At 37.0% G+C, this 22,278-nt stretch overlaps 1 protein-coding gene across 9 annotated transcripts in view; it reads right to left on the minus strand.

Annotated features, from left to right (window-relative positions):
* ELF2 (E74 like ETS transcription factor 2) overlaps positions 1 to 22,278 on the minus strand; it is a 93,008-nt gene that overhangs the window by 46,557 nt on the left and 24,173 nt on the right. For 6 of the 9 annotated variants that reach the window (XR_002829479.1, XR_002829478.1, XR_002829480.1 and 3 more), the window contains exon 4: positions 11,172 to 11,337. Coding sequence is in view for 4 of the 9 variants with exons in the window: in XM_014455105.2 (XP_014310591.1) it covers positions 11,172 to 11,337 (166 nt within the window). In the remaining 5 variants the exon portion in view is untranslated. Of the gene's footprint in view, positions 1 to 2,212; positions 2,372 to 11,171; positions 11,338 to 14,948; positions 15,090 to 22,278 lie in introns of those variants that run through there. The other 3 variants (XM_023754484.1, XM_014455129.2, XM_006081697.3) reach the window with 3 other exon arrangements.

Below are 22,278 nucleotides of genomic sequence, written 5' to 3' on the forward strand. Positions count from 1 at the left end.
GTAATAACGTGTTTCACTGTTCACCTTCTCCACAAAGCTGAAAGCCTGGCAATGCCAGGGTCTTGTTTACCACAAGGTACGCAGCTCTGAGCCCGACATGCTGCAGGTCCTGAGCAAGAGCTGGCAGAGGATTGACTGAATGTGTGAATTTCCTGCAGACAGGTTTTGAAGTTCTTATTTGTACATCTAAGAACCTTGAGCATCCCTTCTTGGCAACACCTGTAACCTTGTGTGCCACACATTTAAAATTATAATTGGTATTTGGTCTTCCCCTCTGTCTGAATTAATAAAGTTGTATTACTTAGGCACACTGTTATATAGTAAAATTGTTACCTAGTGTTTGTTTTTTTAAGTCTGAGGAATAGATTCGACTAGTTTCCAAAACCAAACAAACATGCTTTAATAATCTATTTCCTAGACATACTTATTCCCTTTATGTAAAATAAAGAAGTTTTTCTTGGAAAGTATACAAATACCATTTAAAATCAGTCCTTTTCAAATCTGCTTTACTAATTAACAAGGTAGTTAATTTTTTGCTGTTGGCCACTATTTTCTTCTTCACATAGTTAATAATCTGTAAAACATATATTCAAGTACACTAAAAATCACTGGCTATTTTAAAGAGCCTTTGAAGGATTCTGTTTTAAAACAGTTTAGAAAGCAGAAGCTTTATTTTACCTTATTTTCAGATCATAAAATCCAATTAAAATGTGACAATTATGATGAAACTATTTATTCACTTAAGTAAATGTGTTATATTAAAATATTTTTTCACCTTCTATACTCTCCATAATTTAATACTATGGTTATTTTGTATAGTTTTATACAATACAGTTAAATAATATTTTAAATTAAATACCCTCTCTTAAAAGACAGTAAAGAATTTAGAGATCTTAGGAAATCAGTGGAGGATGAAGAGAGTAAAGGGGATCAAATATATGGTGACAGAAGGAGACTAGACTTTGAGTGGTGAGCACACAATGGAATATATTATAAAATTGTGTACCTGAAACTTATATAATGTTATTAATCAATGTACCCCAATAAATCTAATTTAAAAAAAGAATTTAGAGATCTTAATCAAGACATATAGACTTCCGCAACTGCAACTCATTTCCGTTTTTCATAAACCTGATATTTCAATGTCTGATTTCCAAAAAATGAAAATGTCATGATTCATAATTGCATACTATCATATTTCATTAATTCTAAGATATACATTTTTTCACATTTTGACAACTCTGAAATCAGAATGTATCCTACAATTCAGGGGTCCTCAAACTACGGCCCGCGGGCCACATGCAAATACAAATATTGTATTTGTTCCCGTTTTGTTTTTTTACTTCAAAATAAGATATGTGCAATGTGCATAGGAATTTGTTCATAGTTTTTTTTTTAAACTATAGTCCGGCCCTCCAACGGTCTGAGGGACAGTGAACTGGCCCCCTGTTTAAAAAGTTTGAGGACCCCTGCTACAATTGATGGTCTCCTAAAATATTAAAACTTTTCTCTAATAATGCTTTCTAACTGATCTAAATCACAGTACAATTATAATTCAAACAATTCTAGAATCAAAACTAAATGAACTTAAGATTCACATTTTTATGTTTTTAGAAAACTAGTGATTAGGCTAACCTCAAGAAAATAGATAACTGGAAGAAAATGTTTCAAAAATATTAGGAAAATCCTAGATTAGAAGCAGAAATTCTAGAAATGAAAATTTTAAAAAAGGCTTGAAGTCCGACTGGTGTGGCTCAGTGGATTGAGCACAGTCCCTTGGACCAAGAGATCCTGGGTTCAATTCCTAGTCAGAGCGCATGCCTGGGTTGCAATTTCTATCCCCAGTAGGGGGCATGCAGGAGGCAGCCAATGGATGTCTCTCTCATCAATGTTTCTATCTCTCTCTCTCTCTCTCCCTTCCTCTCTGAAATCAATAAAAATATATATTTTTTAAAGGGCTTGAAGATGTTAAGTGGTGGCTTCTAAGAAAGTGAAGATACGAAAAGCCCTAGAGCTTTATCTATAAAAGAAAAAAATGTTAGGAACCTGCAAACTGTTTAAGAGGAAAAATACTATATAATATTATTTCTCCTTCCTTCAGGAGGAATGAATCATTTTCACCCTTCAAACAAAAATATGGTATGGGTAGTTGAAATAATTGTAATTAAATGTAAAATTGTAAATATTCTTAGTAAATTAAAAACCAACCTACCAGCATTGTCTTCTTTCTGGCTCAATCTGTTTCCCCTTCAGGTAATCCTAGGATAGGGGCTCCTTTTCAGATGCCCAGTTTTTCATGTCGATCTTCTACCTCCCTGTGGCAACAATATTTTCTAATTAAAAGAGTCCTTTTGTGCCACAGGGAGGATTTCTGATGATATAACAAATACAAAAATTGTCACAGCTCATCATGAAGCCAACTTAGTTTTGAGATTCTTCAAGAAAGAAATTGGACTCCTTATCTTATTTTTCAAGAGAGAAATCTGTTTTTATTTTCTTAAACTGCATTTTTAAAACCTAAACTTTCACTTATTTTTTTAAAAAGTACTGCTTTCATATTGAATTGTATGCAAATTCTTATATCATTCATCTGCCTTTTCAACTAATGTCTAAACACAATTTTGTTGATCACAAAAGAAATTTTCTAAGTTTTCTTGATAATTTATTTTACCTGGTTAAAAACCAAAGTTCTGTTCCCAATGATCAGAAGCGGGGAGGGGGAAGCTACTAGGCGCCTTTCAGTCAATGTTTGTTCATAAAGATTAGTAATTCTACTTGCATTACATAACATAATGTTAATTATGCTTAAAAGAACATTGGGGAAAAAGGGTCAGCAGGAAATGTAGAGAAGCAGCAATTACTGTCCTCTCGCTGGTAAGATTATGGGTCATTTTCACTGATTATTCTTTGCAATATGTACTTCTCAAATTTTCTAATGAGCACGCATTTGCTTTCATTGTAGGAAAAAAAAACTTAGGTGTAAGCAAGAATGATTAAAACCTAATGTGATTTTAACATGATAATTTCAGTATGACAGTATGGTTTTGATATATTTTAGATGACCACATTTATGTTTTCTGGATGACTACATTTTTATATTTTAAATAACTCTAAGGTATTCAATATTTAGCATGTAAACAAAAAAATTTAAGATTTTACAATGATGGTTCTTTTTTACGTATTTTACCAAAAATATTTTTATTGATTTCAGAGGAGGAGGAGGAGGGAGAGATAAAAACATCAGTCCGCAGGCTGACACTCTATCCACTGAGCCAAATCAGCTAGGGCTTAGGTATTTCTTTAAAATATGTTTTAATTGATTTCAGAGAGAGAGAGAGTGGGAAAAGAGAAACATCAATGATGACAAAGGATCACTGATCAACTGCCTCCTGCACGCCCCCTACTGGGGACCTAGCCCAAAAACCCAGGCATATGCCCTGACCTGGAATCAAACCATGACCTCCCGTTTCATAGGTCGACATTCAACCACTAAGCCACACCAGCTGGGCTAGATGGTTCATGCTTAGACTGCAATATAAATCAAAACTCAATTTGTTTCAGTCTGTAGTTCGTAACAGCTATCCTATATAATAAAAGGCTACTATGCAAATCGACCAAATGGCAGAACGACTGGTCGCTATGACGCGCACTGACCATCGGGGGGCAGACACTCAACGCAGGAGCTGCCCCCTGGTGGTCATTGCGCTCAGCCAGAAACCAGGCTCACGGCTGTTGAGTGCAGCGGCAGTGGCAGGAACCTCTCCCGCCTCCGCGGCAGCACTAAGCCGTCAGTCGGACATACTCCAAGGGCTCCCGGACTGCAAGAGGGCTCAGGCCGGGCTGAGGGAACCCCCCTCCAGTGTACAATACACTACATTACATACCATATTTGAAAAACTTTAAAAATATGATTTCTGTCTTCAAGGGACTTACATGCTCACTTTGAAAACAAAAGGAGTATGTACACAAGAACAGTATAAGAAAGTAAGTGATCAGCCCTAGCCGGTTTGGCTCAGTGGATAGAGCGCTGGCCTGTGCAGACTAAAGGGTAGCAGGTTTGATTCCGGTCAAGGGCACATACCTCGATGGGCTAACAGAAGATCAGGAAAGGAAGTATTTAATGTAGGCCACAACCACTATGGAAAGTTTCATGTTGTTGGGCCTTAAAGACTGGTTAATACCTGAGCACATTCTTGAGAGAAAACTATTTGACCAAAAGCTAAAAAGCATAAATACAGTCCATGCCAGGGGCAGTAAGAAAAACAGCAAGAATACAGTGTTTCAGTAGATAAGAAGGCCAGATTAAGAAGGAGCTATTTCTGGACGATTCTGTGGGTCACTGAATTTGGCAGAGGAGTGGCCTTTGAAATCTGATAAACAAAGAGCTTCAGGAGAATGATAAATGTAGTTGCCAAACAGTTAAGCTAAGAAAGGAATGATAAGCAAAAAGTACAGACTGGAGGTACAAAGCATTCATGTGTTTTTTAACAAGTGGAAGTGAAAGAAAAGAGAAAGATATACAGAGAAGTAAACAAATGCTCTGTTTTAACGTATCAAAGACCTTTTCCATATTTGAAGGCACATGGATAGGTGTTAATGAAGTTAAGAGAACACTTATGGAGCACTTACTACATCATAAGCACTATGTTTTATATGTTTATTTTATGTAATCCTCACAGCACTGATGTCCTATGTTATGACAGTGAAACAGACTTTGAAGAGATTACATACTTATTTGGATAAGTGATAAATATCACTTATCCAAATAAGTGATAAAGTGGAAATCTTAAACCAGGACTAACCAAGCCAGCTAATATTCTTCCCTTTCCTACTGATGAGAGCTACTTAAAAGACTAAAAAGAAAAAAAAGAAAACAGCTCAGGAATAGTCTTCCAGCATTTTCTGACTACTCTTTGGCTTCTTCATGTTCCTGGAAATGTAAACATTCCCTAAGGTTAATTCCTTAATTCTGTGTCCTTGGTTCTCGATCATAGAGAGAAAATATAGAATTTAAATATCTTCTCCCCTGGGGAAATCTCTCAAATACCTTTCGCCCTGGAGATTTCATTTATTTCCATGGCTTCAATGAGAATGATTCCCAAATCAGTTGCTCCCTGGCCTTTCTTTACTAAGCTCCAGTTGTACTAGACAGCTTCCACTTGCCCCTCCAGATCTAGTCTCCACCTTTCTTCACTCTGCTGACTGTCCCAGGAGGCTGACTTCATTAACAGAACTCCCCTGGGTTCAGACTGGGTTTGGTCAATGGAGCTCTTGAAAGGGGATTGATTAGAGGGATGAAGGAGAATAAAATTAATGTTCCTTAACCCCTAGAGTGCCGGGGAGCGTGAATCGCGCTCCTCCTGTCTTTCGCTAAAAGTGCCGGGAGCGCTATCGCGCTCCTCCTGCAGTGTCACTATTAGATGCTAGTAGTTCACTCTTTATTGACAGATGGCACCTAAGTGCAGATTACTTATGATGCCAAATGTTTGTAGTTCTAAAATTGACCACTGGCATTTATCTGCCTAATTTTTTACAGGTACTATGATTTTATGAGGTTTACTCAGATTTTGTAGCCCTAAAGCTTCGAAATGGCGTCCAGTTCTATGTCTGCTTTTAATAGTGATGATGATATTGCTAAATATGTCAATTCTTGCTGTGAAGATGATGATTTTGTGGAAGATATTGGAGAAGGGTGTCCCTCTATTTTAACATTATATGCTTTGTTCAAATTTTTTTTCTACTAGTATTTTATAATACAATCAGCAAACAATATATGTCAAAGATGAAAACAAATGTAGTAAAGGTTTCCTTAAGTTTTTGAATATGTAACTTCATTTACTTGCAATTCCTAATTTTTTTCCGAAACTGCTGTAAAATCAGCAAAAATGCCTTGGAAATTTTAGCCTAGTTCCTAGGATATTGATTGGCACTCAAAGGGTTAAATTATCCTAATTTGAATATGCCATCTCTTGTGATGGGATCCTGACTATCCATTTGTCAGGATCCTAGCTTTAAATACCTAAATATGTCCCCATAGGTGCTCTGCTTCAACTCAAAATCAACACGCCTATTACCAAACTTACCTGTTTCCTGAAACAGTCTTCCCTTCCTCAGATCCATACACGATACCATCACTATCACTTAGTGAGTAATATCTTAACTAAGCCTCTCTTTGTAATCTGTCATGTCTCGTTAGACTTTTATATAGTAGTATAGCCTATATATGCCCCTTCTGTTCCTATTACTTCTAACCTTGTTTTAATATTTCTCAAGTTATCCCTTGACTCAAATGCTAGCCTTTCTGCCTCATTTTTCCCCTACCACTCAAAATTTTTCAAATATTTCTGCATTTTATATACCAAGAATTAATGACTAACTCTTGGGTTCAAATCTCAATCTAGTCACAACTCGTAATGGAACCTCCTGTCAAATGTCTTATTTACTCAGTATCATCTAAACAAACCTTGAACCCTAGCCAGTTTGGCTCAGTGGATAGAGCATCAGCCTGGGCACTAAAGGGTCCTGGGTTTGATTCCAGTCAAGTGCATGTACCTCAGTTGCAGGCTCCTCCCTGGCCCAGGCCCTAGTTCAAGCACGTGCAGGAGGCAACCAATCAATATGTTTCTCTGTATTTTCCTCTCTCTTCCACTCTCTCTAAATAAAAATCAATGGGAAAATGACCTCGGGTGAGGATTAAAAAATAAAAAAATAAACCTTGAACTTTAATATTCCACCCACTTATTAAAGACATTTCCCTTAGTCTAAAGTGCCTTTCGCCTACTTCCTACCTGTCCATCCAAATCCTACCGACTGTCCTTCTTCGCTTTCTCTAAAACATTCCCTAATCCTGTAAATTGAACTTTTCTCTGAAACATGCTGAAAACAGTGCCTTTGCACATAAAAAGTGCAAAGTACTTATTAATATATTCTCATAAATTTAAGTGAAATTTAAGTGCAAGATGAAGAGGCAGAAAGCCTAAACAGCTCAATCTTCTCAGACAAGTCTTAAAAGATTTCTATCAAAACTTATCTATTATTGCCCTGGCCAGGAGCTTCATCCTGATGCGCCAAGGTTACAGGTTCAATCCCCAGTCAGGGCACATACAAGAATCAGCCAGTGAATGCAAAAATAAGTGGAACAACACCTCTCTCTCTCTCTCTGTCTCTCTCTCTCTCTTAAATCAATAAATAAAAATTTAAAAAGCTATCTATTATTAATTGCACTGGCATAAACTTATTACTTTTAAAATAGTAATCTGTAACAACCTTTTAAAATTTAGTCATATAATATACATATATTTTGAGTAAACATAAAAACTGCATTTTCCAATCTTAGTATGGAATTCAAGAGATTCCTCTCTACCCCCAACTCACCCCATCAGTCTCAGGAAGAGCCTCCAGAACTGGTAGAGCCTACAGCCCCTGACAGAGGTATTTCCTGCCTGCCATTCAAGACCACCTTCAGCCAGACTGCACTGCTAGTCTTCAAAGGCTCTTCATGATTACTAACCCTAAGCTCTCATCAAAAAGCAATTTATAGATTTACATGAATATGCCTATTTTTAAAGTTTCAAAACATATCTGATTTTCCCTATAAATTTTAAGAGACGATTACAATTACATATAAACTGTGAGGAAAATGTAGACTTTTAGTCTATAATTACACCTAACAAAATTAGAAATCATTTTATTCACAAAATAATAAAAATGGCTAAATATGTATCATTACATGATTATAGTACTCCTGCATGGATGACATCATGAACACTGTTTCTTGTGTGGATACATACATATGGACATATAGGAATAAAAGAAGAAAAACTTATTGTAAACATGCAGAGAACTGACATACAGATCAATTAGTATAATTACGAACATTTTTAAATTTATGTATTTTTATTGATTTCAGAAAGGGAGAGAGAGAGAAAATCAATGATGAGAGAGAATCATTGATTGGCTGCCTCCACTGGGGAGTGAGCCCACAATCCAGGCATGTGCCCTGACCGGGAATCAAACCATGACCTCCTTGTTCATAGGTCGACGCTCAACCACTGAGCCACACCAGGCTAATTATGAACATTTTTAAATGTATATAAACCTAAGTTGTAATTATAGGAACATTTCAGGAAGTGTTCCCTAGATGTACAAAAGGAAATCTTGTCTGTATGAATCTCATTTCCACCAATTCCCCAAATAAAAACTGATATAACTATTTTATAAATATTCCTTTGCTTTTCTTCCCACTCAGTTTCTCCAAAATTTACAGGTATCTGGAATTTAAGTGAAAACTTTATACCATGAGAAATGAGCTTGATCCTACTCCACTACTCAAAAGGAAACATGCATTAGGACAAATCATAACAACCTTCATTCATTTTATATACGTTCTAGATGTTAGATGTCAGAAGAATGAAAATTTAGTCAGATTTTAACGCATTTGAAAATGCATTTGAGCCGATACCGGTTTGGCTCAGTGGATAGAGCGTCGGCCTGCGGACTGAAAGGTCCCAGGTTCGATTCCGGTCGGGGGCATGTACCTGGGTTGCGGGCACATCCCCAGTGGGAGATGTGCAGGAGGCAGCTGATCGATGTTTCTCTCTCATCGATGTTTCTAACTCTCTATCTCTCTCCCTTCCTCTCTGTAAAAAATCAATAAAATATATTTAAAAAAGAAAATGCATTTGATTCTTTAAATAAAAACAAAATTAAGCTCTGATGAAACTATTCTAAACTAATCTATATATACTAACCTTCCTTATAAAGTTATTAAAAATCCATGAGATATAGTATTGTCAAATAAGTCAGTATATCATAGACTCACTCCATGGTCTGCATGCCTTATGATGAATAAATACAAGTTTCAAATTGTTGTGATTATAGATGTATGTGCCAGCAGTTTTCAGTATGAATTTGGCATTGCCTTTTTAAAATAATTATATCTGAATTCTAAGTTTTACAGTGTTGTTCTGTAAAGAGAGACAAGAATAATTATACTATACCAACCTTTATTTTTAAAAGTAATAAAGCAAGCATAGATTTCATTAAAAATCCACAAGCTAGTATGTAATTAAAAATTAAGATGAACCCTAGCCAGTTTGGTTCATTGGACAGAGTGTCGGCCTATGGACTGAAGGGTCTTGGGTTCGATTCTGATCAAGAGCACATACCTTGGTTGCAAGCTAGATCTCCGGCCCCGAACTCAGGGTGCATGCGGGAGGCAACCAGACAATGTGTCTCTCTCACATCAATGTTTTTCTCTCTCTCTGTCTCTCCTCCCTCCCACTCTCTCTAAAAATCAATGGAAAAAATATCCTCGAGTGAGGATTAACAAAAAAAAAAAAAAATTTTAAGATGAACTTCTCAGTACACTTAGACTATTTAGAATAATGTGAGTTATTTACTAACATTTCCTTTTAGTATTAAAATAAATAAATCTAAAAAATGTTATCAAGTGTTCAAAAACCACTTTTAAAATATCATAAAAATAGCTATTACTTTACCCAGACTTTGTATATCCTCCTTTCCAATATCACAATCACTCATATCTCTGCCTTGCAAATGATATAATCACCCTCAGAGTTCAAGACTAAGAAAATCAAATCCTTTAAGTGGATTATATTTGCTTCCTATTTGGAATTGTTTTTATCTAAATAATTTAAATTAATGAAGCCCTGGCCACCAACTGTACAACCAATAAGATTTGGCTGACGTGCTCTGGTATTTTAATGTGATAAATATTTTGTGATAAAACAATGTTCTACTGATGCAAACTTGGCACTGTAGTTTTCATTTTTTGTAATTTCTAATTTGCTACTAAAATCATAGCCTTCCTTACGCTTTTGAATGTTTTACAGAAATTTCACACAAGTTCTACTTCTTTCATTCAACTTTACCTATCAGACTTTTTGTTCTTGTACTATTAGTTTTCTGTTTAGTTATGCTCCTATAATAAAATCAGTTTCAACAGCCACTTCATCATGCATAATACTGTTAGCTGTTCTTGCTTATTGTTTTCCTCAAGAAGAAAATTCATCTCTGCCACTAGACTTCTACCTTCTGAATGGAAAACTCTCCAAACTCTCAGAAAAACACATGTATCTTCCTGCCACTTGCATTATCTATCATAAATCAAGTACCAGCACAGACTACAGTCACCACGCCCATCTAAAATGTTTGGCAACCTGTTTTGAAAATGAATTGGTCACCAAGTCCCCTGGGGTTTACTGGCATTGTTGTTGCCATCGCTCTGAAGCTCTGAAGAGCAAGGGAACTTCCAATCCCTAAGCTCAACAACAAATAAGGCTGGAGGAAGAACAGCTTTCAGCTGGAAGAAGCTAGTAGTGCTACACAGTGCTCCTGGGCCCCCGCAAGCGGAAAGACGTCCAACTCTCACCATGTTTAGTCATGAGACTTTGCTACATTTATAGGAATTTATCGAAATGCTTATGAATTCTTACTAGGATTGTACACCAAGCATAAGGATTCTTTTTCACCATTAATAGCTAAAGATAAATTTTAATGTTTATTATTATAAAAGGGTCATTGCAATCCTTCTGGTAAAATACTCTTACTTTCTTTATAGTCAATGGCAAAAATTAAAAGGTTTCCCCAAGAATTATACACACTAACCCCCAATTAAACTTACAGTTATCTCACCACAGACAGACTAAAACACCACAATTTCTAAGACTTAAAGGGAAGAGGAATCTGATAGATTACTGCAAAGATACTCTGACCTATGAAAAAAGGAATCATACTGCTCCATCAATACTGATTCAAAGAAACTTTTAATCTGTTACAAAATGAGAATACCCTATTCATTTTTAAATTTAAAAAAGTTACCTTCATATACTAGCCTACTGACCTCTAATATAAGTAAATAACTAGTCAACTTTTGCACTTCCAAAAAAATTTATAAAAATAAGTATTGGGGGCCTGTAATTTTGTCCTTAGGGTCCATGATACAAGACTCTGTTATACCTCAAAAAATTATAATAGAGAACTCCTTATGTCCATATAAATTTCCTTAAACAAGAGATGTTTCACTGCTTTCCAATCTATACTAAATAGCATTAAAAGGAGGAGTTTTGGGGATATTATTCATCTGGCAATAGCAACGATGACACAAAATGAGAAAGTTATAAATAATAAACATTTGATGAGATGTCTACCTGTTTCCACATTCTCGGTCTCAACTTCTTGTTCTTCTGCCACATCTTGCATCATATAAGTCTCATCATCATAAACCAGAACCTGGGCTGCATAGCCCTGCTCTAATCTGGCACTCGGAACTGGCTCCACAATCACTGCTGGATAGTCAGAAACCTTTTCACCTTCCTACAAGAGCAAATTTAAAAAACAATCAACCTTTTTATTCACAAATGCTGGATTCACTTATAAAGCCTTGAGTTCCTAGAGTCTCAAGGAATCCACACAATGAGTTTAATGTAGTATAAATATGAATGTAAAAAAAAACACAAAACAACAAACAAACAAAAAAAAAAAACAAGAGATGCAAAGGGTTAACTTTAATAATCTGTCCAAGTTGTAAGAGGTGAAACTTAGACTAATACACATTTTAAATAATCAGGGCTTTAAAATTAAGATGGCAAATTAAAAACATGCATATAATTTCACTCTCATGAAAGTAGTAAAAGACTTTTAGACAACTGTGTAAGGAGAAGAGATAAAAGCTACAAAGGAGAAGAGATAAGAGCAACAAAACCTTGGAAGACTGAAAGTGGATGGGTGGGTATTATTAAGTGGTTTAGTGGACCCAGGAAAGTCAAATCTCAGCCTCGCAGCAGAGCCAGCTGAGAAACAGCAGAGACACTGGAGACCCATAGAAGGCAAAATCTCAATTAATTCTGGAAATAATTAATTTCAGCAGCAGGTGGTAGAAAAAGAGGAGGCTCCTCAAACAAGGAAGATCCCATTAAGCCTGTCTGAAAAGCACTTCGGTTACTAGACACACTCCCTTCTCCACAATGCTTAATAACCAGCCCTCCCCACCAGAGCAGAAGATTGGAGAGGAAGAAACAAGAGTACTTTTGAGGTCAATTAGGCACATTTGCTAGTATCAGTACTGTACCAAAACCCGTTTCCAGTCAGCATTTTAGTCCTCAACTGTTAATCAAGTATTACTAGTTGTCTAAGACAGAATATACACATACATGCACACACATATATATTAATATTCTTCAGAGATATTATATCCATAAAACAAGAACAGAATACAATAAATAAATAACATTTAAAAATAAAGAGTTCTTAGAATTAAAAACACAATAGCCAAAATGAAAAGACAGAGGCTTGGGAGATAAAACTGAGACAGTCTTCCAAGAACCAGAGAAAAAAGATAAAGCACTAGAAAATAGGACAGTCCAGGAGGCCGATATATGAATAAAAGGAATTACAAAAAAAGAATATGGAGAGAGAGAAGGGGTGGTTGGAAAGAAATCAAAGAATTAATAGAGATTTTTCTAGAGCTGAAAAACCTAAAGCTGCCCATTTGAAAGGACCTACCAAGTAATTAGTACAAAAAAATTAAGGGAGACCTATACTGAGGCACACCAATGTGAAGTATTGTAATACCGGGGACAAAAAGAAGATTCTACGAGCTTCTGGAAAGAAAATACAAGTCTCACACACACAGACTTGAGACTCAGTTCAGTCTTCTCAACCCTAATACTGGAAGGAAGATGACAATGGAACCATTTCTTCAAAGTTATAAAGGAAAATTATTTCCAACCTAAATTCTTCACCCAGCCAAACCGTCTATGAAAGCCTTTTCTCAGACAGGAAAGAGCTCACATTTACCTTCCCTGCATTCTTTCTCAAGAAGCAATTGGAAAGTATTTTCTGTATTTTAAAAAAGAGTATATTTGGCCCTAACTAGTTTGGCTCAGTGGATAGAGCGTCGGCCTGCAGACTCAAGGGTCCCAGGTTCGATTCCAGTCAAGGGCATGTACCTTGGTTGCGGGCACATCCCCAGTTGGGGGTGTGCAGGAGGCAGCTGATCGATGTTTCTCTCTCATCAATGTTTCTAACTCTCTATCCCTTTCCCTTCCTCTCTGTAAAAAAAAAAAAATCAATAAAATATTTTTTTTAAAAAAAAGAGTAAATTTGTAATTTAACCAAAAAAAAAGATGACTTAGGATACAGAACATGCAGGAAATCAAAGCTGGGAGAGGGATGACAGTGATCTTCAAGGAGGCCTGGGAAAAGAGGTTCCAGCATGCAGCTGTGCACTGGACTTAAAAGGCAACCAGTCCGGACTGCAGCAATAGGAATCCCGAGACAGCACGTCAAACTGCCATCTCCAAGATAAACACTGACGTTTCTAAGCATAGGACGTCCAGATAAGCCTATTCCAGATTTTCATTCATAGCGAGCTTGCCTTGATGGACACACTCACCCCACCTTGCCTTGCCACCTGCATCAGCTGCAAACACTCTTTTCACCTCCCAGTGTGTTCTGCTTTGATACTCTCCTAAGTGCTGAAAGAAGACCACAAAGAGCGTAGAAATAAAAACTAAAGAGCAGCACTTTTTCCATGGGAACATATGCCTGCTGAACAAACATGTAACACAGGGTCCCTACTGTAGCCCAGACTGATTCCCGACCAAGCTGGACCTATGTGTCCAAGAACTAACTCGTGACACCACTTACTGATTGCCTGAGTAGAAGCTCTTGAAAGTCAGTGAACCTGATGCCAACTAGTCAGCCCTCTTCCTGGAAGCCTTCATCTAACTGTGGAAATGCTGTCCTTTCCTATTGAAGTTAGCCTGGTACACACTATTCATTTTCCAAAGTAAACAATATGTCATTTAGGAACATATACACAGACAATAATACTATAAAGAAAATAACACATAAGTCAAGATAATGGCACCTCTGGGGACAGACAGGGTAGAATATGAGAAAGGGACACTCTTAGTATTCCAAAATACTAGTGATTTCTATTTTTTCACCTGAGTGATAGGTAATATGTATTCTTTCTGTTATTCTTAGGCTGAAACATATATATTTTATACACTCTTCACTTTGTATCAAACATTTCACAAAAAAATCCTATATAATAAAAGCCTAATATGCTAAGTGTCCGGTCATCCATTCAACCAATCAAAGCATAATATACTAATGACTAGAGGCCCGCTGCACGAAATTCGTGCACTGGGGAGGGTGTCCCTCAGCCCAGCCTGCACCCTCTCACAATCTGGGACTGCTGGCTTCCAACCACTCACCTGCCTGCCTGCCTGCCTGCCTGATTGCCCCTAACCGCTTCTGCCTGCCAGCCTGATCACCCCCTAACCACTTCCCTGCCAGCCTGATCAATGCCTAACTGCTCCCCTGCCGGCCCGATCACCCCCAACTGCCCTCCCTTCTGGCCCGGTCGCCCCCCAACTGCCCTCCCCTGCTGGCCATCTTGTGGCAAGCCATCTTTTGACCACATGGGGGCAGCCATCTTGTGTGAGGGTATGATGGTCAATTTGCATATTACCTCTTTATTATATAGGATATGTTAAGGCTGCTCAACAGCTCACAGTGACGTGCACTAACCACCAGGGGGCAGAGAGTCGACCAGTCAACCAGTCACTATGATGTGCACTGACCACCAGGGGGCAGATGCTCCAACTGGTAGGTTAGCTTGCTGCTGGGGTCCGGCTGATCGGGACTGAGCAAGACAGGCCAGACATGCCCTGGAGCCCTCCCGCGTCCCTCCCCGGCCCCGATTGTGCACTGGTGGGGTCCCTCGGCCTGGCCTGCGCCCTCTCACAATCCAGGACCCCTCAGGGGATGTCGGAGATCAAGTTTCAGCCCGATCCTGCGGGCCAGGCCAAGGGACCCCACTGGTGCACAAATTTGTACACGAATTCATGCACCAGGCCTCTAGTTTCTAAATAAATTACAAAACAAGGTTACAGCAAATTAAAAAGAGAAAGTACATGCTGGCCCGGTTGGTGGGGCTAAGTGGTTGAGTGTCGACCCAGGAACCAGTAGGTCATGTTTCAATTCCTGGTCAAGGCACATGTCTGGGTTGTGGGCTCGATCCCCAGTAGGGGCCGTGTAGGGGGCGGCTGGTCAATGATTATCTCTCATCACTGAAGTTTCTATCCCTCTCTTCCTCTCTCTTCCTCTCCCTGAAATCAATAAAAACATATTTTTTTGAAAGTACATGCTGAATAGTAACATTACATTTCCTACTCTGTATAAGGTGAAAAATACAAGTCCAATGTTTTACCATTAAAAAATATTCTTTCCCTGACCGGTTTGGCTCAGTGGATAAAGCGTCGGCCTGCGGACTCAAGGGTCCCGGGTTCGATTCCAGTCAAGGGCATATACCTTGGTTGCGGGCACATCCCCAGTTGGGGGTGTGCAGGAGGCAGCTGATCGATGTTTCTCTCTCATCAATGTTTCTAACTCTCTATCCCTCTCCCTTCCTCTCTGTAAAAAAATCAATAAAATATATATATTAAAAAATATATATTCTTTCCCACAAATTGAATATAGTAACAGTTGAATCACCATGCCTCTTGCTCAGCTTTATAACCACAGCCTATAGGCAGCACCACCCAGCTGGAAGATAGCAGTTAATGAGGAGCATGGGATAGGTAATACTGGAAGGAAGATGACATGAAGTCTCCACTCATTGGAAACTCAGAAAACAGCATCATAAGTAGCAGCTGAACTAGTATTAACCCAAGCAGTGAATATTTTATTTAAATATAATCCAAGGGATTTATAACTTCTTTCATTCCTCTGAAATCGAACAGCATATTTAATAGTAAGGTTAATTTGAGATTAATTTATAAGTAAACTACCCATCCCCACCCTACCAGTAGAAAATAAGTCAAATTTTTCTGAACCATGAAGTACTTGAGGACTAGAATTCTGTAGAAGGCCAATACTTTCTTCCCCACCAATTAGGATTCTGGACCGACTCTTCTCTCTGTTTTGTTTTAATGTTTCAATGGTTCTTTCCATTTAGGTATAAAAAGCACACACAAAAATTTTTTTAATTCAGCCTGACAGGGTAGTTCAGTTGGTTGGAACCTTTTTCTGTACATCAATTTCGATTTGTGGTCATGGCACATACAGGAAGCAACCAATCAATGTTTCTCTCTCACATCAATGTTTCTCTCACCATCTCTCCCTCCTTTCATCCCTGAACTCCAGATCTTTACTCCTTATCCCTCCTGTATATACCTCTAAAAAAGACAATCTAATTCTCTGACTCATTTTGTACATATATCTGTAATCTGGATTCCACCACCTCATTGAAACTATTCACTCAAAATGTCACTAGGGATCAAATTCTATTTCAGTTTTCACCCTTCTCCGCCATTCTGCCGACTACACACTGGCCATTATCTCATTTCTTTTTAAATGAAGTGGTTTCAGGAACCACTTCTCTTTCTAGAAACCACTTTACGTTTAAGCATCTCCTCTGACTCTTCTTCCATCTCCAGTGATTCAGACCTAGCCAACTTGCTAAGGTTCAGTCTTCAGCATCTCCATTCTTTTTACTCTACACTACCATCCCAGGCAAGCCTACCCATTCTTATGGTTTCAGATAGCACCTCTATGCTGATGATTACTAAATATTTGCTTTAGACTCTGACCCATTTCCCAAACTCCAGAACCAACTTTTAAACTACCAACTTAACATCACTACAGGAATATTCAGCCGATACTTCAAGCTTAACATGTCTAACTGGGAACAAATTATCAACATCTCTCCCTATTCCCCCACCCTGTGTTTTTCCTCTAAACCTCAGTTTCTTCATATTTAAAAAAGAGGTTATAATACTATTCTTCAAGTCCCTTGAAAATTAAATATGCACAACTTAGTGACAGCTATTTTTACATTGTAACAATAGCATTCAAACACACTATACTTGCCCTGACATTGGAGGGCATCTTTTCACATTACAATCAGAATTCTTTGTGCAAAAAGCTTTCATGATTCCCCATTTGTCTAAAAGGTAAGTTTAACTACTAAACAATGGTTTTTAACATTCTTTGAAATATAACCCTCAATTCACTTATTAAAGCTTGAATTGTGTATCCCAAAAGATGGTGAAGTCCTAACCATCAGTACTTGTGAATCTGAGCTAATTTGAAAATAAGGTCTTTGGCCCAGCTAGCATGGCTCAGTGGTTGAGCGTTGACCTATGAACCAGGATGTCACAGTATGATTCCCAGTCAGGGCACATGGCCGAATTGCAACTCAATCCCCAGAGTGGGGCATGCAGGAGGCAGCCAATCAATGATTCTCATCATTTCTATCTCATTGATTTTCTAATTGTTCTATCAATTACCAAGAGAGAAATGCAGCAATCTCCAATTAATACTGTGGATTTATCTACTTTATTTCTTCTTTCAGTTTTGTCAGTTTATGCTTGATGTATTTTGAAGCTCTAACACTGAGTGCATATACATTTAGGGTTGTTAAGTCTTCTTGACAAAATGGTCCTTTTATCACTTATGAAATGTTTATGTTTATCCATGGTAATAATCTTATCCTGAAACCACTTTAGCCTTTTTATGATTAAATTTACATAGTACATCTATTTCTAAAGTTTTACTTTTAAGCTGTGTTAATACTCAAAATGAATTTCTTGTATGAAACATAAATTGGTTTGACTTCTTTTTAAACCCAATCTGACAATATCTACGTTTAATTTGGACTGTTTAGAATATTTATAATTATCGATAAAACAGGATTGAAATCTACCATCCTGATCTTGTTCAGTGTTTGATTTATTCTTTGTTCCTTTTATTCTGTCTTCTTTTGAACTGAATATTTTAGTAACCATCTTAATTCAAATATTAGCTTATTATGTATATTTGATTTTTAGTGATTCTCTAGATTTTATAATATGCTTAACTTACCAAGTTTATCTACAAATATTACTTTATGTATAACAAGCTTTCAGTAGTATTCTTCCAATTCCCTCCTCCCACCCTTTGTTCTGCTATTGTCAAACATTTCCTTCACATTGTAAACCCTAGCATATACTGTTCATATTTTTGTTATAAAAAATGTTTTAAAAATTAAAAACTGATTTTTAAAAATATTTTATATTTACCCATACATTAGGTATTTCTCCAGTGCTTTTCATTCCTTTATGTATATCTCAGCTTCCATTTGGTATACTTAAGTTTTATTTACCTTCTCCTAAAGAACTTCTTTTAATATTTCTGATAACACAAGCTCCCTGGTGATAAATTCTCTCAGCTTGTTGGTCTGAAAAAAAGCTTCATCGGAAGGACATTTTCACTGAATATATAATGGTAGGTTGACAAGTTTTAGTCTTTCAGCATTTTAAAGAAATCACTATCTTCTGACTTGCATAGTTTCAGTCAAGATATCTATGGTCATTATCTTTGTTCTTCTGTATGTAAGGAATCGTTCTCTGGGTACTTTTAAGATTTTCTTTCTGAAACTGGCTCTTAGCAATTTTATGATAATGTGCCTCAGTGCCTATTTGCTCCTGTTGGGATTTAAAATTCTCAGATTTTTTTTTTTATATTTATTGATTTCAGAGAGGAAGGGAGAGGGAGAGATAGAAACATTAATAATGAGAATCAGATTGGATGCCTCCTGCACACCCCCTACTGGGGATCGAGCCCACAACCCAGGTATCTGCCCTTGACTGGAATTGAACCCGGTACCCTTAGGTCCCCAGGTGGACGCTCTATCCACTGAGCCAAACCAGCTAGGGCAATATTCTCAGATCTTTAAGTTTATAATTTTCATCAAATTTGGAAAATTTTATGGCCATTATTTCTTCATATTTTTTTGTTGTTGTCCTCTCATTTCATTCTGGAATTCAGATTACATAAACCTGATATTGTCCTACAGATAAGCAAGTCTGTTTTTTGTTTGTTTGGTTGGTTAGTGATTCTCTAAATTTTATAATATGCTTAACTTACCAAGTTTATCTACAAATAACATTACTTTATGTATAACATAACAAGCTTTCAATAGTATTCTTCCAATTGAGAGGGCATGTGCCCTTGACCGGAATCGAACCTGGGACCCTTCAGTGCGCAGGCTGACACTGTATCCACTGAGCCAAACCGGCTAGGGCCATAATGTAGTTTCTATTGCTCTCTTCAAATTCACTGGTCCTTTTGTTTGAAGTACCTAATCTATTTTTAATCCTATTCAGTGAATTTTTCTTTTCAGATAATATTTCATTTCTGGAAGTTTTATTTGGTTCTGTTATGTCTTTTATACCTCTCCTCTGAGATTCATGTTTTAACTTCTTTTAAATTCTTACTAAAGTTATTATTTTAATTCTTTTATTAAATTTATTGGGGTAATATTGGTTAGTAAGATTACATAGGTTTCAATTGCAGATTTCTATGATACATAATCTGTATATTGCATTGTGTGCCCACCACCCAAAGTTAAATTATCTTCCGTCACCATATATTTGGCCACAATGGAAAACTGCATGGCGGTTCCTCAAAAAACTTATAATAAAGTTACCATATGACCCAACAATCCCTCTTCTAGGTATCTACCTGAAAAACTTCTTTTAACTTCCTGATCATATTTATAACAGCTGTTCTGAAGTCTTATCTGTTAATTTCATCATCCCTATCTTGTTTGTTGTCATTAACCGTTTTTTCTCTCCAAGTTATAGATTTTATGCCAGCTCCTTTGCGTTTAACATGGTTGGGTGATGAATATGCAGATTTTATGAAGTTGGGTTCTACTTTTGTTGTCTTATTTTAATATCTTAATAATGTTTACTAGGACAGATACTTATGGATAAACTTTCAAGGCCTGTTTTTAAACTTTTAAGGCAAGTTTGGAGTACCCTTTGTTGTAGAGCTGTTTTAGCCTGACCATAAGGCATGACTTCTAGAGTCTCTCATCAATGTCCTGGGTTCTCTACTCTACTCTGATTGACACTCTAGTTTCTCTCACCACTGAGTGAACTCTATAGATTTTTCAGTATTGCACTGAGTTTACACATATTCTGGTCATTTTTTGCCTGGCTTCACAGAACTTCATACTACACCTGGGCAGCTCACTCAGCTAAAGACCAGGGCAGAGTTCTCATCTTCTTTCTCTGATACCCTGCCCCTGAAATTAGTTGTGTCAGCCTCTCCAAATTCCAAATTTTGTTTCCTCAATTCAGTGAGACTGTCACACTCTGCTTGGATCCTTCCTCCCACACTGTGGTCCAGAAAGTGCTCCAAGCAATAAGGCAGTACAATCAGACCTTCTCTTCTCTCAGAAAGCACAGTCCTGCACTGTCTGAGATCGAAGTGTCTTAGTTCTTGCAGACTGCTATTACAAAATACCATACATACACTGGTATTTTAAACAGCAGAACTTTATTGCTCACAGATGTGGAGGCTGGAAGTTCAAGTTCAGGGTGCCAGCATGACACTTCTGGGTCACAGACTTATTATTATATCCCCACATAGCAGAAGAAGCAGAGATCTTTGGAGCCTTTTATTAAGAGCACTAATCCCATTCATAAGGATTCCTCCCTCATGACCTAATCACTGCCTAAAGGCCCTACCTCCTAATACTATCACCATTCAGGGTTAGGATTCAACATATGAATTTTGGAAGGACATAAACATTCAGACCACAGCACCAATGTTTCAAAAACAGTGATTTCATATGTTTTGTTCACTTTGTTCATTGGTAGAAGTACAATCTGGCCTCTTATTCCATCACAATATGAAGTGAAAAAATGCCCAGTCCCACCCTGGCTGGTATGGTTCAATGGTTGAAGCGTCAACCCACGCACCCAAGAGTCACAGGTTCAATTCCCAGTCAAGGGCACATACCTGGACTGAAGGTTCAAGCCCTGACCTGGGTCAAGGCGCATGTGGGAGGCAACTAATTGATGTGTCTCACCTTGATGTCTCTCTCTCCCTCTCTCTCTCTCCCCCCCTCCCCCTAACACCCCCACCCTAGCCCCACCTTCCATTCTCTCTAGAAATCAATGGAAAAAATATCCTCAGTGCTTGGGTGAGGATTAAAAAAAAAAAAAAAAAAAGTCCAATCCTGTTTGGAACCAGATGCCCACTAGACTTTGTATTCACTGTGTTTTTAGAATTATATTTAAATCTTTTTCTCCCCCCGCATTAATCCTCTATTTCTGTGAAACCTATTTCTGCATGCTCACTCTCCCATGCAATCATTAGATTTAAATAATCAATTTTCCCCAAAGTTGCCCTAACATCTGATGAAGATGGAATTAAATATATAAATTAATTGAAGGAAATGGATGTCCTCCACAACAGTGACCTTCCCATCTCTCCTATCCCAGTATAAAGTATAGCTCTTTGTTTATTAGTCTTCTTTCATGTACTTCAGTATCAATAATTTTCCTCAAACAAGTCCCATATATCTTTTATACTTATTCCTCAACATTTTATATTTTTGGTTAATTTTCTGAAAGGGATCTTATTATCCATGATCTTTTATAACTAATTATAGTTCTTACAAAAGTAAGCTAAATATTTTTGTGTTAATTTTGTAGCTGCCAAACTTTTATTAGCTCTAATGAGTTTCCATGGATTCCCTCTGGTTTTCCCAGGTAGCTATTCATATTACCTACACATAATAATTTGGTCTCCTTTATAATATTTGTATCTTTTTTGCCTGCTTGCAGAAAAATATTAAATAATAATGGTACTACCAACTTTAAGGAAAACAATTTAGTACTTCACCATTAAACAGGATTCTGGCTGTTGATTTGTAGAAGTTATTTTTTATAATGTTAAGAAAGTATACACCTATACTTATACTATTAAGAGTTTTTATCAGGAGTGGATATAGAATTTCATAAAATCCCATTTCATTAAGTATTTTATTCCTACTAATATATCATATGTCATATGTCATATTAGTAGGGAGATACAGTAATGGTTTTCTCAATATTGAATTATCCTTGTATATCCACATCCTATTTGGTAACTGGATTTTTAATATATAATTGCATTTTGTATATTTATTACTATTTTTTATGATTTTTACATCTACATTTATAAGTTTAATTGTAATTTACTTTTGTGGTATCTTTGTCAGAACAGGATTATCCTAACTTTATAAAATGTACTACTTTTAAAATAATAAATAAAGTTATAAAAATAAAGCCTAAACATGTATTAATAAGTCTCTAAATGCCTACCACTTTTGTTTGGCCAACTACTGACTATTTTTCAAATTTTATTTTTCAATTATAGTTGACATACAATATTATATTAGTTTCAGGTATACAATACAGTACCCAC

The sequence above is a fragment of the Myotis lucifugus genome, unplaced genomic scaffold, assembly GCF_000147115.1.
Source record: "Myotis lucifugus unplaced genomic scaffold, Myoluc2.0 scaffold_1, whole genome shotgun sequence".
Lineage (NCBI taxonomy): Eukaryota > Metazoa > Chordata > Mammalia > Chiroptera > Vespertilionidae > Myotis > Myotis lucifugus.